We start from the raw sequence: 18082 nt of genomic DNA on the forward strand, positions 1-18082 counted from the left end.
TCTTCCACTTCCTTACACATTAATGTAACACAGAACTAATACTGCCTCTCCTGGCATTACCATTGTAACAACACATTCATTCTGTTTCTTTCAGAAGAATAACAGGAACTTAGGATGTAGGTATCTATGAATAATAACTATTATGTATACTCATATATTTATATAACCACTTATATCTTGCGATACCACAGTGTGAAAATGTCTCTCCTATCGCCCTGTCTTCCCCTCCGGCTCCGCTGTGATGTGCTAGGAGGTAACCTAGCAACAGGCTACCTCCGACCCGGAAGTGCTGTCGCCCGGAGCTGCCGCACCTGCAGTCAATCCACCAGCTGCTGCCAATCAACTAGTAGCAGGGCTACTTAATGGTGTGGCTGAGCGACAGACAGCGCTGGAGTATTGCACTAAGCCTGGTAGTGTTTTTGAGTCGCTAACGTTATTGAAGTGCTGTCTGATCTTCGTACTCATTCTGCTGTCGTGTGTGTGTGTGTGTTCACCCAGGGATTGACGGAGGATTTACGGACACTAAGGAAGCACTTGGAGGAGAGACGGGCACTCACTACCACGCACGGGCTTACACGGAAGGAGGGACGCACTATCACCATTGTTGCACATTTGAGCTGTTGTCACATTGCTGCACTGTAAATAAATGCACTGTCATTATTTCTGAGCTCCGCGCCTGAGTCCACTCTTTAACAACCGTGACAGGTCCGAGGCTTTTGCGGCCTGCTCTTTCCCCGATCTAGTTTTGCTCATATGTCGTACACCGTAGCCTTGAAGATGTAAAAAGTGCCTCAGAGCAGCACACGGGCGTGTTATCGTACTGTTGTTAAAAGTTCGTTAGTTTTGGAGCAATGGAATTATGAAACAAGTTAGTCCATTGAGGAGCCCTGTACAACACGTCTTCACATGGCTACCAGACACGCCCCCCGTCATTTTGTTATTATTCAATTCAGAACTGCCCAGACCAGACACAGTGACGTTTCACCAGAATCCCTTTGATCTCTGGTCTTCTTTATGACATCAGCACACGAAAACCTATAAATAGGGGAGAGGTTCTCACTCTTGTCAGTCTTTCAAAGAGAGTGGAAGAATTCACTAGGCAGGAAACTACTGGAAACTTGCGTTTCTGACACAGTTGACGGTATTTTTAAAAAAATCTTTTAGTTGGTACAGAGATTTAGCATCAACTTCAATTTGAAATATGAGTCTGTCAAATCCTGTTGTATGCAACATGAGAGCCGAGAACGAAAAACTTAAACAGCAAATCAAAGAGCTGAAAAATGAGAATAAAACTCTCAAACAAGAAAACTCTACCATACGTGACCTTAAAGTCGAGAACGCCGACCTTAAGGAGCAAAAAAGAGAGCTCATAAATGAGAACAAGATTCTCCAAAAAAACATTGAAGTTCTCTTCAAACGAAGTGGGTTCTCTAAAAACAAGAGGAAAAGAGACCTGCAACTAGAGAATGAAACAATTCACTTCAAAATTCAAGAGCTGGAATATTGTAACCAAATTCTAAAGGATTTAAACAGCTCCAAAACCAAAGAGATCCAGCAACAGAAAGAGGTGATGCAGGAAATGGAAGCAGAAATCAGAGAGTTGCAAAGCAGCAAGACAGGCTTGGTTATAAAAGTGGGAGACATGGAAAAGGACAACCAGTCTTTAAGAGAGGAAAATGATGTGACGGTAAAACGCATGTGTGAGCTGAAAAGGGACTTTGAAAAGGAAAAAGATGACATGCAACAGGAAATACAAGCTGTTAAAACTGAGCTCCATCAGGCAAACACAGCCTTTAAAGAGTTACAAGAGAGTGAAGAAAGAAAAAGGATCATGAATGAGGAAAACAAAACAACGGACAGTGAACAGCTCAGACAGACCCTGGAACTCCAATGCTTTGCACATGAAATTGACATATTGAGGCGGCATAACGAACTTCTTGAACAGGACCTCCAGGAGCTTTCCAAAAGGAGTGGTGATTCTCAAAAAGAACTGAAACCACACGATGAGGGTGTGAAAGGAGAATCACGGATCTCCAAAGCCACTGAGAAAGACTCCGAACATGATTTTGAAGTGACCAACAGAGAAAAGGAGTTGTTGTGCCATGAATTTGAGGAAATGAAAAGAGAGCTTGAAGAGGTCAAGAAAAATCAGTATGATTTACAGGAAGCCTTGAAAACAGAAGACATGGCGTTGCAAACCCAAGCTCAGACTCCCAAAGTTTCACAGGAAGAACATAACAATCTGATAAACAACTACGATGTCCAAGTTGACATACTCAAACAACAAAATAAGGCCTTAGAAAATACGGTTAGTGACCTTACCAAAAAGATGTGGAATGGACGGGAAGCGATGAGACAAATGGAAAAGAACTTTCAAGAACAAATGAAGCTACTCGAAAATCTCCGAGGAGAATTCGAGGAAATTTAGCACAACTAGGACTTTGGCCCTCCCTATTAAAGCTGGTTAACACAGGTTCAATAGGGCTATAACTTAGACAATGGAAGTTCATTTGATTTAATTGGCCCAAAATGAGTGACTGCACCCAGACACTCAGTAGCAAAAAAATTACAGAGATTCAAGAGAGAAAACTGTTTCTGCATAGACTCCTATAGTACTGCAAGTCGTGTCATCGCTTGGTGTCCTGCATAGAGTGCAGGTTTAAGGTATCTACGTATCTTTCAGAATTAGAAGCTATGCTGCGTCAGGGGTTATAACAGCTGTGCCCCCCCCCCAACCGGTCGAGGCAGATGGCCGCCCCTCACTGAGCCTGGTTCTGCCGAAAGTTTCTTCCTGTTAAAAGGGAGTTTTTCTTTCCCACCGTCACCAAGTCTAAGGAGCTTGGAGAAAAGCGCCTGGACTTCTTTAACTTAAAGAAGTCCAGGCGCTTTTCTTTCCAAGCTCCTTAGACTACTATGGCCTTGATGACTGATAACCTTCACAGACACTGTCATCAAGGGTTTGCTCACAGGGGATCATCTGATTGTTGGGGGGTTTTCTCTCTTATATTGTATGGTCTTTACCTTACAATATAAACAGCCGAGAAGCGGCTATTTTTGCGATCCGGTGCTTTAGAAATACATCTTAGCTGAACTGAACTCCATAACATCTGGACCGAAATGCCTACACACAACGGTAGGCATTTCAATCAAGAGCTCTGTCCAAAACGTTCAATGACAAGCATCAGCACCAGGATTGTTTTTTAGCTCACCAACAGTTCATGTTCCCTACCCATTTTTTATTGTAACTGCAACTTTGTAAGACTGGGTTGGGAGATGTTCTTGTGGTGAGCTTTTATTTACATAATTGGTTTCTTTAATAGTGAAATAAAATAAATTTGTATAACTGGAAACAGCGTTCTCCTGTGTGATTATCACATTGTATTCTTTAAACCATATAACAGAATATATAATATATATAATTTACTCATAGTAATATTAATATCTAATGTGATTGAGTTTCCTTATCTCTACTTATGTGCTGATGTGTTCACTGAGGCCATTGTATGGTCCATTTTGGCTGCATTTCCATGTTTTAAACATGAAATTTGCTTATTTAAAGGGTGTCTCATGTATCTCTTATGCAGAAATATGTGTTGCCTAGCTGGACAAATGTGGCACAGGTCTACTATTATTGGTCACGTGTGTTTTCCCCCCCAGCCATCATGTTCTGTTTGTGCTTAGTTATGTCCATGTCTTATCTCCTGTCCCCTTTTCCCTCTGTATGTATTCACAGTGTACGTGTTCCTCGTCGGCTCGTCATGCTAAGTCTGCGTGTCTTATTCCGTCATGTGTCATGTATCACTCCAAATCTCACTGACTTTAACTAATAATAACTGTTTGCTGAGTGTTATGTCTAAAAGGTATTGCACAATCGCCTCTAGTAGAGGATCAGGTTTGTTTTCCACTGATAATGGATTTTAACATGACTGACCAATGATTGTGGAGCACGTCAATGTAGGATCTTATAAATACAACGAGCAAACTTAAATGTTTTAAAATGTTCAAAAAATTAATGTATTATATTTCTGAAGTATGACGGAAGGAAAAAGTTACATTTTTTTCATATTTTAAAAAAAAATCCATGGGTTTAATGGGTCCATCATCACTATATTGAGGGCCTTGTATAATAGCCCAACTGCAAAAGTAAAGATTAACGGTGAACTTTCAGATGCTTTCAAGCTTGAAAGGTCCACAAGACAAGGATGCCCACTGAGTCCACTCTTATTTGCTATTTTTATAGAGCCATTGGCTGAAAGGATTAGGCAGAATGGTAAAATAAAAGGGATTAATATCACTGGAAGTGAGCAGAAATTGGCCTTGTTTGCAGATGACATTTTGGTTTACTTATCAAAACCTACCGAATCACTTATGGAGCTCATGTCAGTGTTAAAGGAGTATGGGCTATACTCGGGATATAAATTGAATATACAAAAAACACAAGTTCTTAGTAGCTTTTATAGCCCTCCCCAGAATCTGCTCAACAAATACAAACTAAGCTGGGACAAAAGAACTATCAAATATCTGGGCATAAACTTATCAATGGATATAACTAGCTTGGAAGAAATCAACTACCCCCTACTTAAAAAAGATATCATGCTAAATATTAGCAGATGGTCTATCTAAGCATTTCTTCTAGAGTGGACATCATAAAAATGAATATGCTCCCAAAGATATTGTACTTATTCCAGTCTGTTTCTATAGAAAACCCTGATAGGTACTTTGTAGAGTGGGATAGGACCCTCTCAAGATTTATATGGGCGGGTAAAAAGCCAAGAGTTAAGTTCAAAACACTTCAGCTTCCCAAAGATAAAGGAGGATTAGGCATCCCTTGCCTACAGGATTACTACAGGGCAACACAAATAAGAAATCTGGTGGGCTGGTGTAAACCCGGATACTGTTCAACAGAGAGACGAATCTGGCATTGATATCTGACATCACAACAGAGAGACGAATCTGGCATTAATATCTGACATCACAACAGAGAGACGAATCTGGCATTAATATTTGACATCACAACAGAGAGACGAATCTGGCATTAATATCTGACATCACAACAGAGAGACGAATCTGGCATTAATATTTGACATCACAACAGAGAGACGAATCTGGCATTGATATCTGACATCACAACAGAGAGACGAATCTGGCATTGATATCTGACATCACAACAGAGAGACGAATCTGGCAATGATATTTGACATCACAACAGAGAGACGAATCTGGCATTGATATCTGACATCACAACAGAGAGACGAATCTGGCATTGATATCTGACATCACAACAGAGAGACGAATCTGGCATTGATATCTGACATCACAACAGAGAGACGAATCTGGCATTGATATCTGACATCACAACAGAGAGACGAATCTGGAATTAATATCTGACATCACAACAGAGAGACGAATCTGGCAATGATATTTGACATCACAACAGAGAGACGAATCTGGCATTAATATCTGACATCACAACAGAGAGACGAATCTGGCATTGATATCTGACATCACAACAGAGAGACGAATCTGGCATTAATATCTGACATCACAACAGAGAGACGAATCTGGCATTAATATCTGACATCACAACAGAGAGACGAATCTGGCAATGATATTTGACATCACAACAGAGAGACGAATCTGGAATTAATATCTGACATCACAACAGAGAGACGAATCTGGCATTAATATCTGACATCACAACAGAGAGACGAATCTGGCAATGATATTTGACATCACAACAGAGAGACGAATCTGGAATTAATATCTGACATCACAACAGAGAGACGAATCTGGCATTAATATCTGACATCACAACAGAGAGACGAATCTGGCAATGATATTTGACATCACAACAGAGAGATGAATCTGGCAATGATATTTGACATCACAACAGAGAGATGAATCTGGCATTAATATCTGACATCACAACAGAGAGACGAATCTGGCATTAATATCTGACATCACAACAGAGAGACGAATCTGGCAATGATATTTGACATCACAACAGAGAGATGAATCTGGCATTAATATCTGACATCACAACAGAGAGACGAATCTGGCATTAATATCTGACATCACAACAGAGAGATGAATCTGGCATTGACATTTGATATCACAACAGAGAGACTGGATGTCATGTCAGAAAGATGACTGTGATGTCAGAACCCTCTAAATCTTGTAATTTACAGATGGTAAATGGCCTGTATTTACATAGCGCTTTACTAGTCCCTAAGGACCCCAAAGCACTTTACACATCCAGTCATCCACCCATTCACACACTGGTGATGGCAGCTACATTGTAGCCACAGCCACCCTGGGGCGCACTGACAGAGATATTTAATTCCAAATGATTTGACTGCATCATTGCGTCTTTGAGTTATGACCCAAACTCTCTATCAACTTTGTGAATAAATTCACGTCCCCCTGTGACCTCATAATTACACCACAGTTCAGATGGCATGAATGAGTCATGAGGTCACACCAACAGTGACAACATCAGCAGTGACATCACTAAAGTTGCCAGGTGAGTCCATAAATAGAACCCGTGACGTGGAGCAGGTACCGCCGTTTTGGACAATGCCACGACGCAGGTATAGACGCAGACATGCGAGGTCTTCTCGCCCCGTTCGCAGACACAAGAGACCCCACAAGGCCCCGGGTGTCCGCAGACGTGGGAGAAGATACCGTCGCAGACATTAGACAATCTCAATAAACATGTAGGATGAACATCAAAACTTTGGTCCAATCAAGTTTTTTTTAGATAACATATGTTGTTGTTGTTCTGTGTGTGTTTGTTATCAATGTTGTGAAAAAAAGTTAAGCTTAGTAAGCCATCAAGCACTGATCACTCGTAGAAGAGCACCAATAGGAGACAGAACTAATTAGAAGGTGTTATTATTCAGTCTGTACATCGAATAGAAGGCACTAACCACAAGGTGATCTTCAATTCATCTCTGTGTGAATGTGAACGGGGCGAGAAGACCCCCACTAACTGCATGTCCCTAGACTGTGGGAGGAAGCTCGAGAGAACATCCAGACTCCACACAAAGACCCCGGCCTGATGAGGCTAGGGTCCTGAGTTCGATACCCTAAACTGAACGCAGGACAGAGGAAGGGATGGGTGATGTTCATGTGTGCCCAGGTGTATGATGTGGCTCTTTGTCTGTGACTGGTTGGCTGTCCCAGCCCTGGCCCTTCATGTATTTCAGTAATGTCCTTTTCTCCCGTCTCGTTTCCATGTTTTTCCCTTGTGACCCATTCCTTCTGTCACTTGTGTTTCCCCCCCAGCCATCATGTTCTGCTTGTGCTTAGTTATGTCCATGTCTTATCTCCTTTCCCCTTTTCCCTCTGTATGTATTCACAGTGTACATGTTCCTCGTCGGCTCGTCATGCTAAGTCTGCGTGTCTTATTCCGTCATGTGTCATGTATCACTCCAAATCTCACTGACTTTAACTAATAATAACTGTTTGCTGAGTGTTATGTCTAAAAGGTATTGCACAATCGCCTCTAGTAGAGGATCAGGTTTGTTTTCCACTGATAATGGATTTTAACATGACTGACCAATGATTGTGGAGCACGTCAATGTAGGATCTTATAAATACAACGAGCAAACTTAAATGTTTTAAAATGTTCAAAAAATTAATGTATTATATTTCTGAAGTATGACGGAAGGAAAAAGTTACATTTTTTTCATATTTTAAAAAAAAATCCATGGGTTTAATGGGTCCATCATCACTATATTGAGGGCCTTGTATAATAGCCCAACTGCAAAAGTAAAGATTAACGGTGAACTTTCAGATGCTTTCAAGCTTGAAAGGTCCACAAGACAAGGATGCCCACTGAGTCCACTCTTATTTGCTATTTTTATAGAGCCATTGGCTGAAAGGATTAGGCAGAATGGTAACATAAAAGGGATTAATATCACTGGAAGTGAGCAGAAATTGGCCTTGTTTGCAGATGACATTTTGGTTTACTTATCAAAACCTACCGAATCACTTATGGAGCTCATGTCAGTGTTAAAGGAGTATGGGCTATACTCGGGATATAAATTGAATATACAAAAAACACAAGTTCTTAGTAGCTTTTATAGCCCTCCCCAGAATCTGCTCAACAAATACAAACTAAGCTGGGACAAAAGAACTATCAAATATCTGGGCATAAACTTATCAATGGATATAACTAGCTTGGAAGAAATCAACTACCCCCTACTTAAAAAAGATATCATGCTAAATATTAGCAGATGGTCTATCTAAGCATTTCTTCTAGAGTGGACATCATAAAAATGAATATGCTCCCAAAGATATTAAACTTATTCCAGTCTGTTTCTATAGAAAACCCTGATAGATACTTTGTAGAGTGGGATAGGACCCTCTCAAGATTTATATGGGCGGGTAAAAAGCCAAGAGTTAAGTTCAAAACACTTCAGCTTCCCAAAGATAAAGGAGGATTAGGCATCCCTTGCCTACAGGATTACTACAGGGCAACACAAATAAGAAATCTGGTGGGCTGGTGTAAACCCGGATACTGTTCAACAGAGACACGAATCTGGCATTGATATCTGACATCACAACAGAGAGACGAATTTGGCATTGATATTTGACATCACAACAGAGAGACGAATCTGGCATTAATATTTGACATCACAACAGAGACACGAATCTTTCATTGATATTTGACATCACAACAGAGAGACGAATCTGGCATTGATATCTGACATCACAACAGAGAGACGAATCTGGCATTGATATCTGACATCACAACAGAGAGACGAATCTGGCATTGATATTTGACATCACAACAGAGAGACGAATCTGGCATTGATATCTGACATCACAACAGAGAGACGAATCTGGCATTGATATTTGACATCACAACAGAGAGACGAATCTGGCATTGATATTTGACATCACAACAGAGAGACGAATCTGGCATTGATATCTGACATCACAACAGAGACACGAATCTTTCATTGATATTTGACATCACAACAGAGAGACGAATCTGGCATTAATATTTGACATCACAACAGAGAGACGAATCTGGCATTAATATTTGACATCACAACAGAGAGACGAATCTGGCATTGATATCTGACATCACAACAGAGAGACGAATCTGGCATTGATATCTGACATCACAACAGAGACACGAATCTTTCATTGATATTTGACATCACAACAGAGAGACGAATCTGGCATTAATATTTGACATCACAACAGAGAGACGAATCTGGCATTAATATTTGACATCACAACAGAGAGACGAATCTGGCATTAATATTTGACATCACAACAGAGAGACGAATCTGGCATTGATATCTGACATCACAACAGAGAGACGAATCTGGCATTGATATCTGACATCACAACAGAGAGACGAAGCTGGCATTGATATCTGACATCACAACAGAGAGACGAATCTGGCATTGATATCTGACATCACAACAGAGAGACGAATTTGGCATTGATATCTGACATCACAACAGAGAGACGAATTTGGCATTGATATTTGACATCACAACAGAGAGACGAATCTGGCATTGATATCTGACATCACAACAGAGAGATGAATTTGGCATTGATATCTGACATCACAACAGAGAGACGAATCTGGCATTGATATCTGACATCACAACAGAGAGACGAATCTGGCATTGATATCTGACATCACAACAGAGAGACGAATCTGGCATTGATATCTGACATCACAACAGAGAGACGAATCTGGCATTAATATCTGACATCACAACAGAGAGACGAATCTGGCATTGATATCTGACATCACAACAGAGAGACGAATCTGGCATTGATATCTGACATCACAACAGAGAGACGAATCTGGCATTAATATCTGACATCACAACAGAGAGACGAATTTGGCATTGATATCTGACATCACAACAGAGAGACGAATTTGGCATTGATATTTGACATCACAACAGAGAGACGAATCTGGCATTAATATCTGACATCACAACAGAGAGACGAATCTGGCAATGATATTTGACATCACAACAGAGAGATGAATCTGGCATTGATATCTGACATCACAACAGAGAGACGAATTTGGCATTGATATTTGACATCACAACAGAGAGACGAATCTGGCATTAATATCTGACATCACAACAGAGAGACGAATCTGGCAATGATATTTGACATCACAACAGAGAGACGAATCTGGCAATGATATTTGACATCACAACAGAGAGATGAATCTGGCATTAATATCTGACATCACAACAGAGAGACGAATCTGGCAATGATATTTGACATCACAACAGAGAGACGAATCTGGCATTGATATTTGACATCACAACAGAGAGACGAATCTGGCATTAATATCTGACATCACAACAGAGAGACGAATCTGGCATTGACATTTGATATCACAACAGAGAGACTGGATGTCAATGTCAGAAAGATGACTGTGATGTCAGAACCCTCTAAATCTTGTAATTTACAGATGGTAAATGGCCTGTATTTGCATAGCGCTTTACTAGTCCCTAAGGACCCCAAAGCACTTTACACATCCAGTCATCCACCCATTCACACACTGGTGATGGCAGCTACATTGTAGCCACAGCCACCCTGGGGCGCACTGACAGAGATATTTAATTCCAAATGATTTGACTGCATCATTGCGTCTTTGAGTTATGACCCAAACTCTCTATCAACTTTGTGAATAAATTCACGTCCCCCTGTGACCTCATAATTACACCACAGTTCAGATGGCATGAATGAGTCATGAGGTCACACCAACAGTGACAACATCAGCAGTGACATCACTAAAGTTGCCAGGTGAGTCCATAAATAGAACCCGTGACGTGGAGCAGGTACCGCCGTTTTGGACAATGCCACGACGCAGGTATAGACGCAGACATGCGAGGTCTTCTCGCCCCGTTCGCAGACACAAGAGACCCCACAAGGCCTCGGGTGTCCGCAGACGTGGGAGAAGATACCGTCGCAGACATTAGACAATCTCAATAAACATGTAGGATGAACATCAAAACTTTGGTCCAATCAAGTTTTTTTTAGATAACATATGTTGTTGTTGTTCTGTGTGTGTTTGTTATCAATGTTGTGGAAAAAAGTTAAGCTTAGTAAGCCATCAAGCACTGATCACTCGTAGAAGAGCACCAATAGGAGACAGAACTAATTAGAAGGTGTTATTATTCAGTCTGTACATCGAATAGAAGGCACTAACCACAAGGTGATCTTCAATTCATCTCTGTGTGAATGTGAACGGGGCGAGAAGACCCCCACTAACTGCATGTCCCTAGACTGTGGGAGGAAGCTCGAGAGAACATCCAGACTCCACACAAAGACCCCGGCCTGATGAGGCTAGGGTCCTGAGTTCGATACCCTAAACTGAACGCAGGACAGAGGAAGGGATGGGTGATGTTCATGTGTGCCCAGGTGTATGATGTGGCTCTTTGTCTGTGACTGGTTGGCTGTCCCAGCCCTGGCCCTTCATGTATTTCAGTAATGTCCTTTTCTCCCGTCTCGTTTCCATGTTTTTCCCTTGTGACCCATTCCTTCTGTCACGTGTGTTTCCCCCCCAGCCATCATGTTCTGCTTGTGCTTAGTTATGTCCATGTCTTATCTCCTCCAGTCTGCAAGTTGCATCCACAGGCAAGATTAATATACCCCTTCAAAGTGGTTTTTTTTTTCTTTTCTCTTGATATTCATTAAGCACTCTTTAGTTGTGTGTTTCAGCTCTCAGACTGATATTTATGCCCCATGATTAGCACTGTTAATGTGTTTGGTATCCAGGGAGCACATCCAGTGTTGGGGTGCCTGGTTATGATCCTCTCACTCATCCAGCCTATCGGGGCCTTGCTGCGCTGCGGACCACAACATCACCTGTATGTATCCATCTGTGTGTGTTTAATTAATATACTATATCATGCCTATACACATTTAAGAATACTCTGTTCAAATATTATTTAAAAAAAAATTAAAAATGGCCTCACTTTTTTTTTCTCTACAATTATTTAACAAATTTTGAAAACACGATAAACCAAAGGAATGGGGCAGTACATGCTTAATGACTAAATGCACTGCTCACTCGGCAAAGTGAGGTTATAAAGTTATTTGATAACCCTAAGAGTTGTATTCATACTTCAGCCATAAAAGTTTTTAAAATTTCAAACTTTTGCAAAGTGTAGCCTGCATGTGCTTTATCAGAGCACACTTTCACACTGAAACACCAAGTAGGAAACTAATTTGCACATGACTCGTGAAAGTTATTCCTTCCTCTTAGTAATAATGGTACTTTTAATAAATATAGCCTGGTTGTAGCTTTGGAGGCCAGACTCAGTAAATGAAATATTTTTTAAGTGAAATATAGATTTAGTAAAATTGTATGTTCAGTAATGATACTTGTTTTCATAAATTGGATGCAGGAGAAATCTTAGACAAGAACTTCAGAAGCTGATGATTTTATAGTTCTTCTCTTTTCTTTGATAGGAGGTATCTGTTCAACTGGACACATTTTTTAAATGCGGTGGTAATAAAATCTATAGCTGGTAAGCTTGTGTTTTACTTCATTCTACCATCTTGCATATATGCTAACATTTTCAATAGCAGACACACTGTCACCCATGCTGCTCGTCTTAAAATGCCTGCTTCTTTGTGTCACACAGTGGCAGCCATATTTACAGGCCTGGACAGGATTGACAGTGATGATGGGTGGCTATTGAAAGTGATGGGTGGCTTCTTTGCCTGGGAAGTTCTCTTCATCATCATTTTGGAGGTCCATGATTGGGTAGTTAAACACAGAGGTAAGCCTTTTTTTTTGCATTTCAGTGATGAAGGAAAAAATCATCACTACCCATATACACTTTAATGACAAAAACCAATCTAGACCCAACAGTCCATTTGCACGGTGAAGAGCCACCTGATCAGTTCAGCAGCATTTAGCTGACTGAGCGAAGAGTATAACCCCTGTACACCTCAGAATGTGGTTGGATGGGTAAAATAAACAGCACTGTATCACAAGATTTTCTGTGTATAACACAGCAGCATCAAATATTTGTCACGGTACGGCATGGCACACCGTGGAAGGAGTGGGGAAGGAGGACCCAGGCGCGGTGCTCTACGTATAGACAGTGTTTATTTACAGAGGGTGATATCAAACAACAATAAATCCCCGTGTTTCTCCCCAGACTCCCGTGTCGTGTCCTCCAAGTGCTCTCTGCTCCCGTGTCTGCACTCCCGGTGCTCGCTGCTCCTTAAGCCTTCCACGCTCCTCCTGCGGGAAACAATAGCGGCAGCAGTCAGGACACTGAACAATGGCAGGCATACACTACACGACCAAAACCTAAACTGGGTAACTAACGTGGAGTCCCAAGCAATGATCCCGCGTCAGTGGGAGCTCCAAGACTCTCTTAAGTAGCTCCCCCGATGAGGCCTGATCAGCAGCAGGTGTGTGGCTTCGGGTGTGGCCAGTCCCCTTGCAGGGCCACACCCTCCAGGCCTGACGCCGCCTATAAACAAGTGCTCAGCCACCCACACACACATATACACAAGCACAGGGAAGGGGGAGCAACACCAAAATACACAGCAATAATAATAATAATAATATAATACAAGACTGCTCAGGGATCCTGGGTCGCCCAGTCCCAGGACCCTGACAATATTGGTATTTATGAATTGATGAGTGAAAACGCGTAAGAATGTCTCAATGGTAGTCTGCTGGAACAAAAGCTGTTACACTTTAACTGTGCTGAAGTACAGCGACAAAGGAATCTTTATCTTTCGATTTATTAAATGCATGAAAATACTCTGGGAATACTATACACGAAGGCTCAGCTCATGCACCACCAACCTAATGTTATCAGAGAGAACTTGCATTGAAATGTCTCAACTGAGACTATCCAATTTTGGACACGTGTAGTTTGACAATGCTGTGGCTCAATGTGTGGCTCAGTCACACAAATTATTTAAAAAAAATATGATCACAACCTCTTTGTGTCTACAAAAACTGGTTAATGTTTGGTGATTTTTAAAAAATGTTTTACCCCCCCGTGCCGCACACACTTTCCATGACCAATGGCAACTTGACATGCTAAATGTTTACATAGAGCTTCCAGCACATTGTTATCGTTCTGAAAGTTGTTTTTTTGTTTTTTTTCAATCACCACAACTACTCAACTCGACTCAATTTTATTTAAATTGATTTCAAATTGTTCTTCTTCTGTTAAAGCTTAAAACTAATATCATAACTCAACCTGTATAAATAAAATGATTAAAAACATAGCTGACTGCTTTAGTTCACTTCAGTTAATGTGCCCTGCAATATTTCACTGTTCTTTGCTCTGGGTTTCAGATGATACTGCTGATCAAATGGAATCAGCATTGGTAAGCTGAAAGAAATATAAAAGCAAGCAATCACTGATTGCCACAAGATGGAGTATTTCTAATATAATTTTACTTTTTTTGTCAGGTCAAAGGTGACAGTTGCCTGATCGCTGTGTACCTTCTGGGAAACCTTTGCTTTTTGGTGGCACTTCTGGTTGGAATTGGAGAAAAATGAGCAGCAGCAGAATCTTCCAGAGTGTTTCCCTGTAGTTTTGTTGAATTTTATCATCAATTTTAACATACTTGATGAGAGACTGCACTGGAAATTCAGACCCACTGATGCATCAGTTGGCAAATCCTGGAAAGTTTCTCAGTAATGTCTTTAAAAAATATTACTTATGTTTTTTTTCTCTTTTGCTTTTAGTTGATAATTAAGGTGTACTTTCAATCAGCATTCAATTTCACTGGGCCAAGCATTACTGTCGTGTGTGTGTGTGTGTGTGTATAATATGTCTCACAGTTGCAAAGAAAGAAGTAGTTTCAGTCGCCTTTAGCCTCCACTCTGGCTGCCAGGTAAACCAGTTTCATTTTACAAGCTGGTTACATTTTTTAAGCCAAACAGCAATTTTGTATTAAAAAGTACTTTTAACAATTTTTCCTTTTACATTTTTAAATCAGGTCAACTCGACCCACATCATAATGGGAGGGTTAAAGCCCTTTTCACACATTAACATCTGTTAATATGACAGCATCTATGTATGAATCTGCACCTTTGTCACTTTCATTTGAAAAAAAAAAACTGTCATTGATTCAGCTCCTGAACTTCCCATTTAATGTACATTTTTTCATATATTTCTAATAATCTTGCTGTCAATAACAACTGACAATAAGACAACAAATTTTTAACTTCATTAAATTGAAAATTATGTATGTCAGTGTAGTAGTGTTAAATGCTTACCAGGTTCAGATGCAAATGAAGAAACTCCACTCAGGCAAGTCTGCTGGACCAGATGGAGTGAGTCCCCTCAAGGCCTGTGCCCCCCAGCTTTGTGGAGTCTTCCATAAACTGTTCATGCTGAGTCTGAAGAGGGTCCCAGTGCTGTGGAAGACATCAAGCCTCGTCCCTGTACCAAAGACGCCACGTCCCAGCGGCCCCCAGGATTACAGGCCTGTGACACTGACCTCCCACATCATGAAGACCCTGGAAAGGCTCATCCTGGACCAGATCTCACCCATTGTCAGACCACATCAGGATCCCATTCAATTTGCTTACCAGCCCCGTCTCACAGGACGCCATCATCTATCTGCTCAATCGTGTCTACATCCACCCGGACCAGCCGGCGAGCACTGTGAGGTTCATGTTTTTTTTACTTTTCCAGTGCTTGGTGATAAGCTAACAGCGATGCAGGGGGATGCTTCTCTAGTGTCCTGGATTGTTGATTACCTGACAGGAAGACCACAATATGTGCGTCTTCCACATTGTGTGTCTGACAAGGTAATCAGCAACACAGGAGCACCATAAGGGACCATCCTCTCCCCCTTCCTCTTCACCCTCTACACCACAGACTTCAGCCGCTGCACAGAGACCTGCATCTTCAGAAGTTTTGATGTAAATTTGTAAGTTTTGATGTAAGTAAATTTGCGGTCAATTTAGACTCAATTCAAAATCTCCTACTTGGGACGAACACTAAATGTAAATAGCTGACTTTCTAAATAAACCTATCCATCTTTGCAAGGTCAATTTTTGCTTTCATTAAATTCCAAATGTTTAGCCATAATTAGCTTAGCTGTCCTACTCTTGTTACTGCTCTTTCCTACTGCTGTTACAATCAAATGAACATCTCTGCAAAGATAAATTAGCTGAGACCTTAGGTTGATGGTAGTTACTAGCAAACACAGAAACGTACATACACTATATAGTACAGTTCTATGATACATCACCAAATAGAACAATTTGTGGCAATGCAGACAAGCAGAGAAACAGTTTAATTCGTTTAATTTGTTCACTTGATCGGAGGTGTGTTTCCTGCAGATATACAACATCGGATCTCAATGATTTTAAATGAGTAAAAGCCCTTGTGCGTTTAACCGGATTATTTATACCTTTAACATTCCAGCTTATAAAACGAAGAGCAGATGACTTTGCGAGCTTGCCATTCAGGTACCAAAATGCAGGTGCAGAAAAAATATGTCCCAACCTCTGGAATAATAAATCTTTCGTGCTTGAATCGATACGGTCCAATATCGTCTTTTCAGAGCTAGCAATAGCTCTCATAATCTCACTCATGTCATGGGGTGGTGCCTCCGGTCTGTCCTCAGCATGGTCCTGTCAGGATCTGACGGCGCCCTGACCGGTCGACCTGCCAGTGTGTGTATATCTGTGTGCGTGTGTGTTGCATCTTCAAAAAATAAAAATACAATAACTGAGCCTTACACCGGAGTATCGTTGCACTGGTTTACTGAACCTTACTTTCAGGGCATGTACAGAACATGAGCATCCATTTTCTACTGCCTCCTACAGGACACACACTTCTTCCACTTCCTTACACATTAATGTAACACAGAACTAATACTGCCTCTCCTGGCATTACCATTGTAACAACACATTCATTCTGTTTCTTTCAGAAGAATAACAGGAACTTAGGATGTAGGTATCTATGAATAATAACTATTATGTATACTCATATATTTATATAACCACTTATATCTTGCGATACCACAGTGTGAAAATGTCTCTCCTATCGCCCTGTCTTCCCCTCCGGCTCCGCTGTGATGTGCTAGGAGGTAACCTAGCAACAGGCTACCTCCGACCCGGAAGTGCTGTCGCCCGGAGCTGCCGCACCTGCAGTCAATCCACCAGCTGCTGCCAATCAACTAGTAGCAGGGCTACTTAATGGTGTGGCTGAGCGACAGACAGCGCTGGAGTATTGCACTAAGCCTGGTAGTGTTTTTGAGTCGCTAACGTTATTGAAGTGCTGTCTGATCTTCGTACTCATTCTGCTGTCGTATGTGTGTGTGTGTTCACCCAGGGATTGACGGAGGATTTACGGACACTAAGGAAGCACTTGGAGGAGAGACGGGCACTCACTACCACGCACGGGCTTACACGGAAGGAGGGACGCACTATCACCATTGTTGCACATTTGAGCTGTTGTCACATTGCTGCACTGTAAATAAATGCACTGTCATTATTTCTGAGCTCCGCGCCTGAGTCCACTCTTTAACAACCGTGACAGGTCCGAGGCTTTTGCGGCCTGCTCTTTCCCCGATCTAGTTTTGCTCATATGTCGTACACCGTAGCCTTGAAGATGTAAAAAGTGCCTCAGAGCAGCACACGGGCGTGTTATCGTACTGTTGTTAAAAGTTCGTTAGTTTTGGAGCAATGGAATTATGAAACAAGTTAGTCCATTGAGGAGCCCTGTACAACACGTCTTCACATGGCTACCAGACACGCCCCCCGTCATTTTGTTATTATTCAATTCAGAACTGCCCAGACCAGACACAGTGACGTTTCACCAGAATCCCTTTGATCTCTGGTCTTCTTTATGACATCAGCACACGAAAACCTATAAATAGGGGAGAGGTTCTCACTCTTGTCAGTCTTTCAAAGAGAGTGGAAGAATTCACTAGGCAGGAAACTACTGGAAACTTGCGTTTCTGACACAGTTGACGGTATTTTTAAAAAAATCTTTTAGTTGGTACAGAGATTTAGCATCAACTTCAATTTGAAATATGAGTCTGTCAAATCCTGTTGTATGCAACATGAGAGCCGAGAACG

General features: G+C 41.3%; 1 protein-coding gene and 2 long non-coding RNA genes across 3 annotated transcripts; 2 read left to right on the top strand and 1 right to left on the bottom strand.

Annotated features, from left to right (window-relative positions):
- Nucleotides 1-161: 161 nt before the first annotated feature.
- LOC112432597 (uncharacterized) lies at nucleotides 162-667 on the top strand. Its single transcript, XR_003023119.2, has 2 exons — nucleotides 162-410; nucleotides 499-667. It is a non-coding gene; the product is annotated as an uncharacterized LOC112432597 (long non-coding RNA).
- Nucleotides 668-11737: 11070 nt separating this feature from the next.
- LOC112435525 (putative ferric-chelate reductase 1) lies at nucleotides 11738-17502 on the top strand. The gene is made up of 8 exons (XM_076885871.1): nucleotides 11738-11867; nucleotides 12472-12530; nucleotides 12648-12785; nucleotides 14333-14364; nucleotides 14450-15913; nucleotides 16930-16951; nucleotides 17086-17245; nucleotides 17334-17502. Exons 1-5 carry the CDS (start codon nucleotides 11743-11745, stop codon nucleotides 14537-14539), a joined length of 444 nt encoding a protein of 147 aa, XP_076741986.1. The 5' UTR covers nucleotides 11738-11742; the 3' UTR covers nucleotides 14540-15913; nucleotides 16930-16951; nucleotides 17086-17245; nucleotides 17334-17502.
- On the bottom strand, nucleotides 13101-14455 carry LOC143419382 (uncharacterized). The gene is made up of 2 exons (XR_013099347.1): nucleotides 13343-14455; nucleotides 13101-13255 (listed from the first exon to the last, which is right to left on the bottom strand). It is a non-coding gene; the product is annotated as an uncharacterized LOC143419382 (long non-coding RNA).
- Nucleotides 17503-18082: the final 580 nt, after the last annotated feature.

This window comes from Maylandia zebra, linkage group LG1 (genome assembly GCF_041146795.1).
Source record: "Maylandia zebra isolate NMK-2024a linkage group LG1, Mzebra_GT3a, whole genome shotgun sequence".
NCBI lineage: Eukaryota > Metazoa > Chordata > Actinopteri > Cichliformes > Cichlidae > Maylandia > Maylandia zebra.

Coding starts and splice junctions, on each gene's coding strand:
- LOC112435525 (XM_076885871.1), top strand. CDS start 11,743: ATGATTAGCACTGTTAATGTGTTTGGTATCCAGGGAGCACATCCAGTG. Junction 12,786..14,332: donor TTGGGTAGTTAAACACAGAG/GTAAGCCTTTTT, acceptor TCTGGGTTTCAG/ATGATACTGCTGATCAAATG. Junction 14,365..14,449: donor ATCAAATGGAATCAGCATTG/GTAAGCTGAAAG, acceptor TTTTTTTGTCAG/GTCAAAGGTGACAGTTGCCT.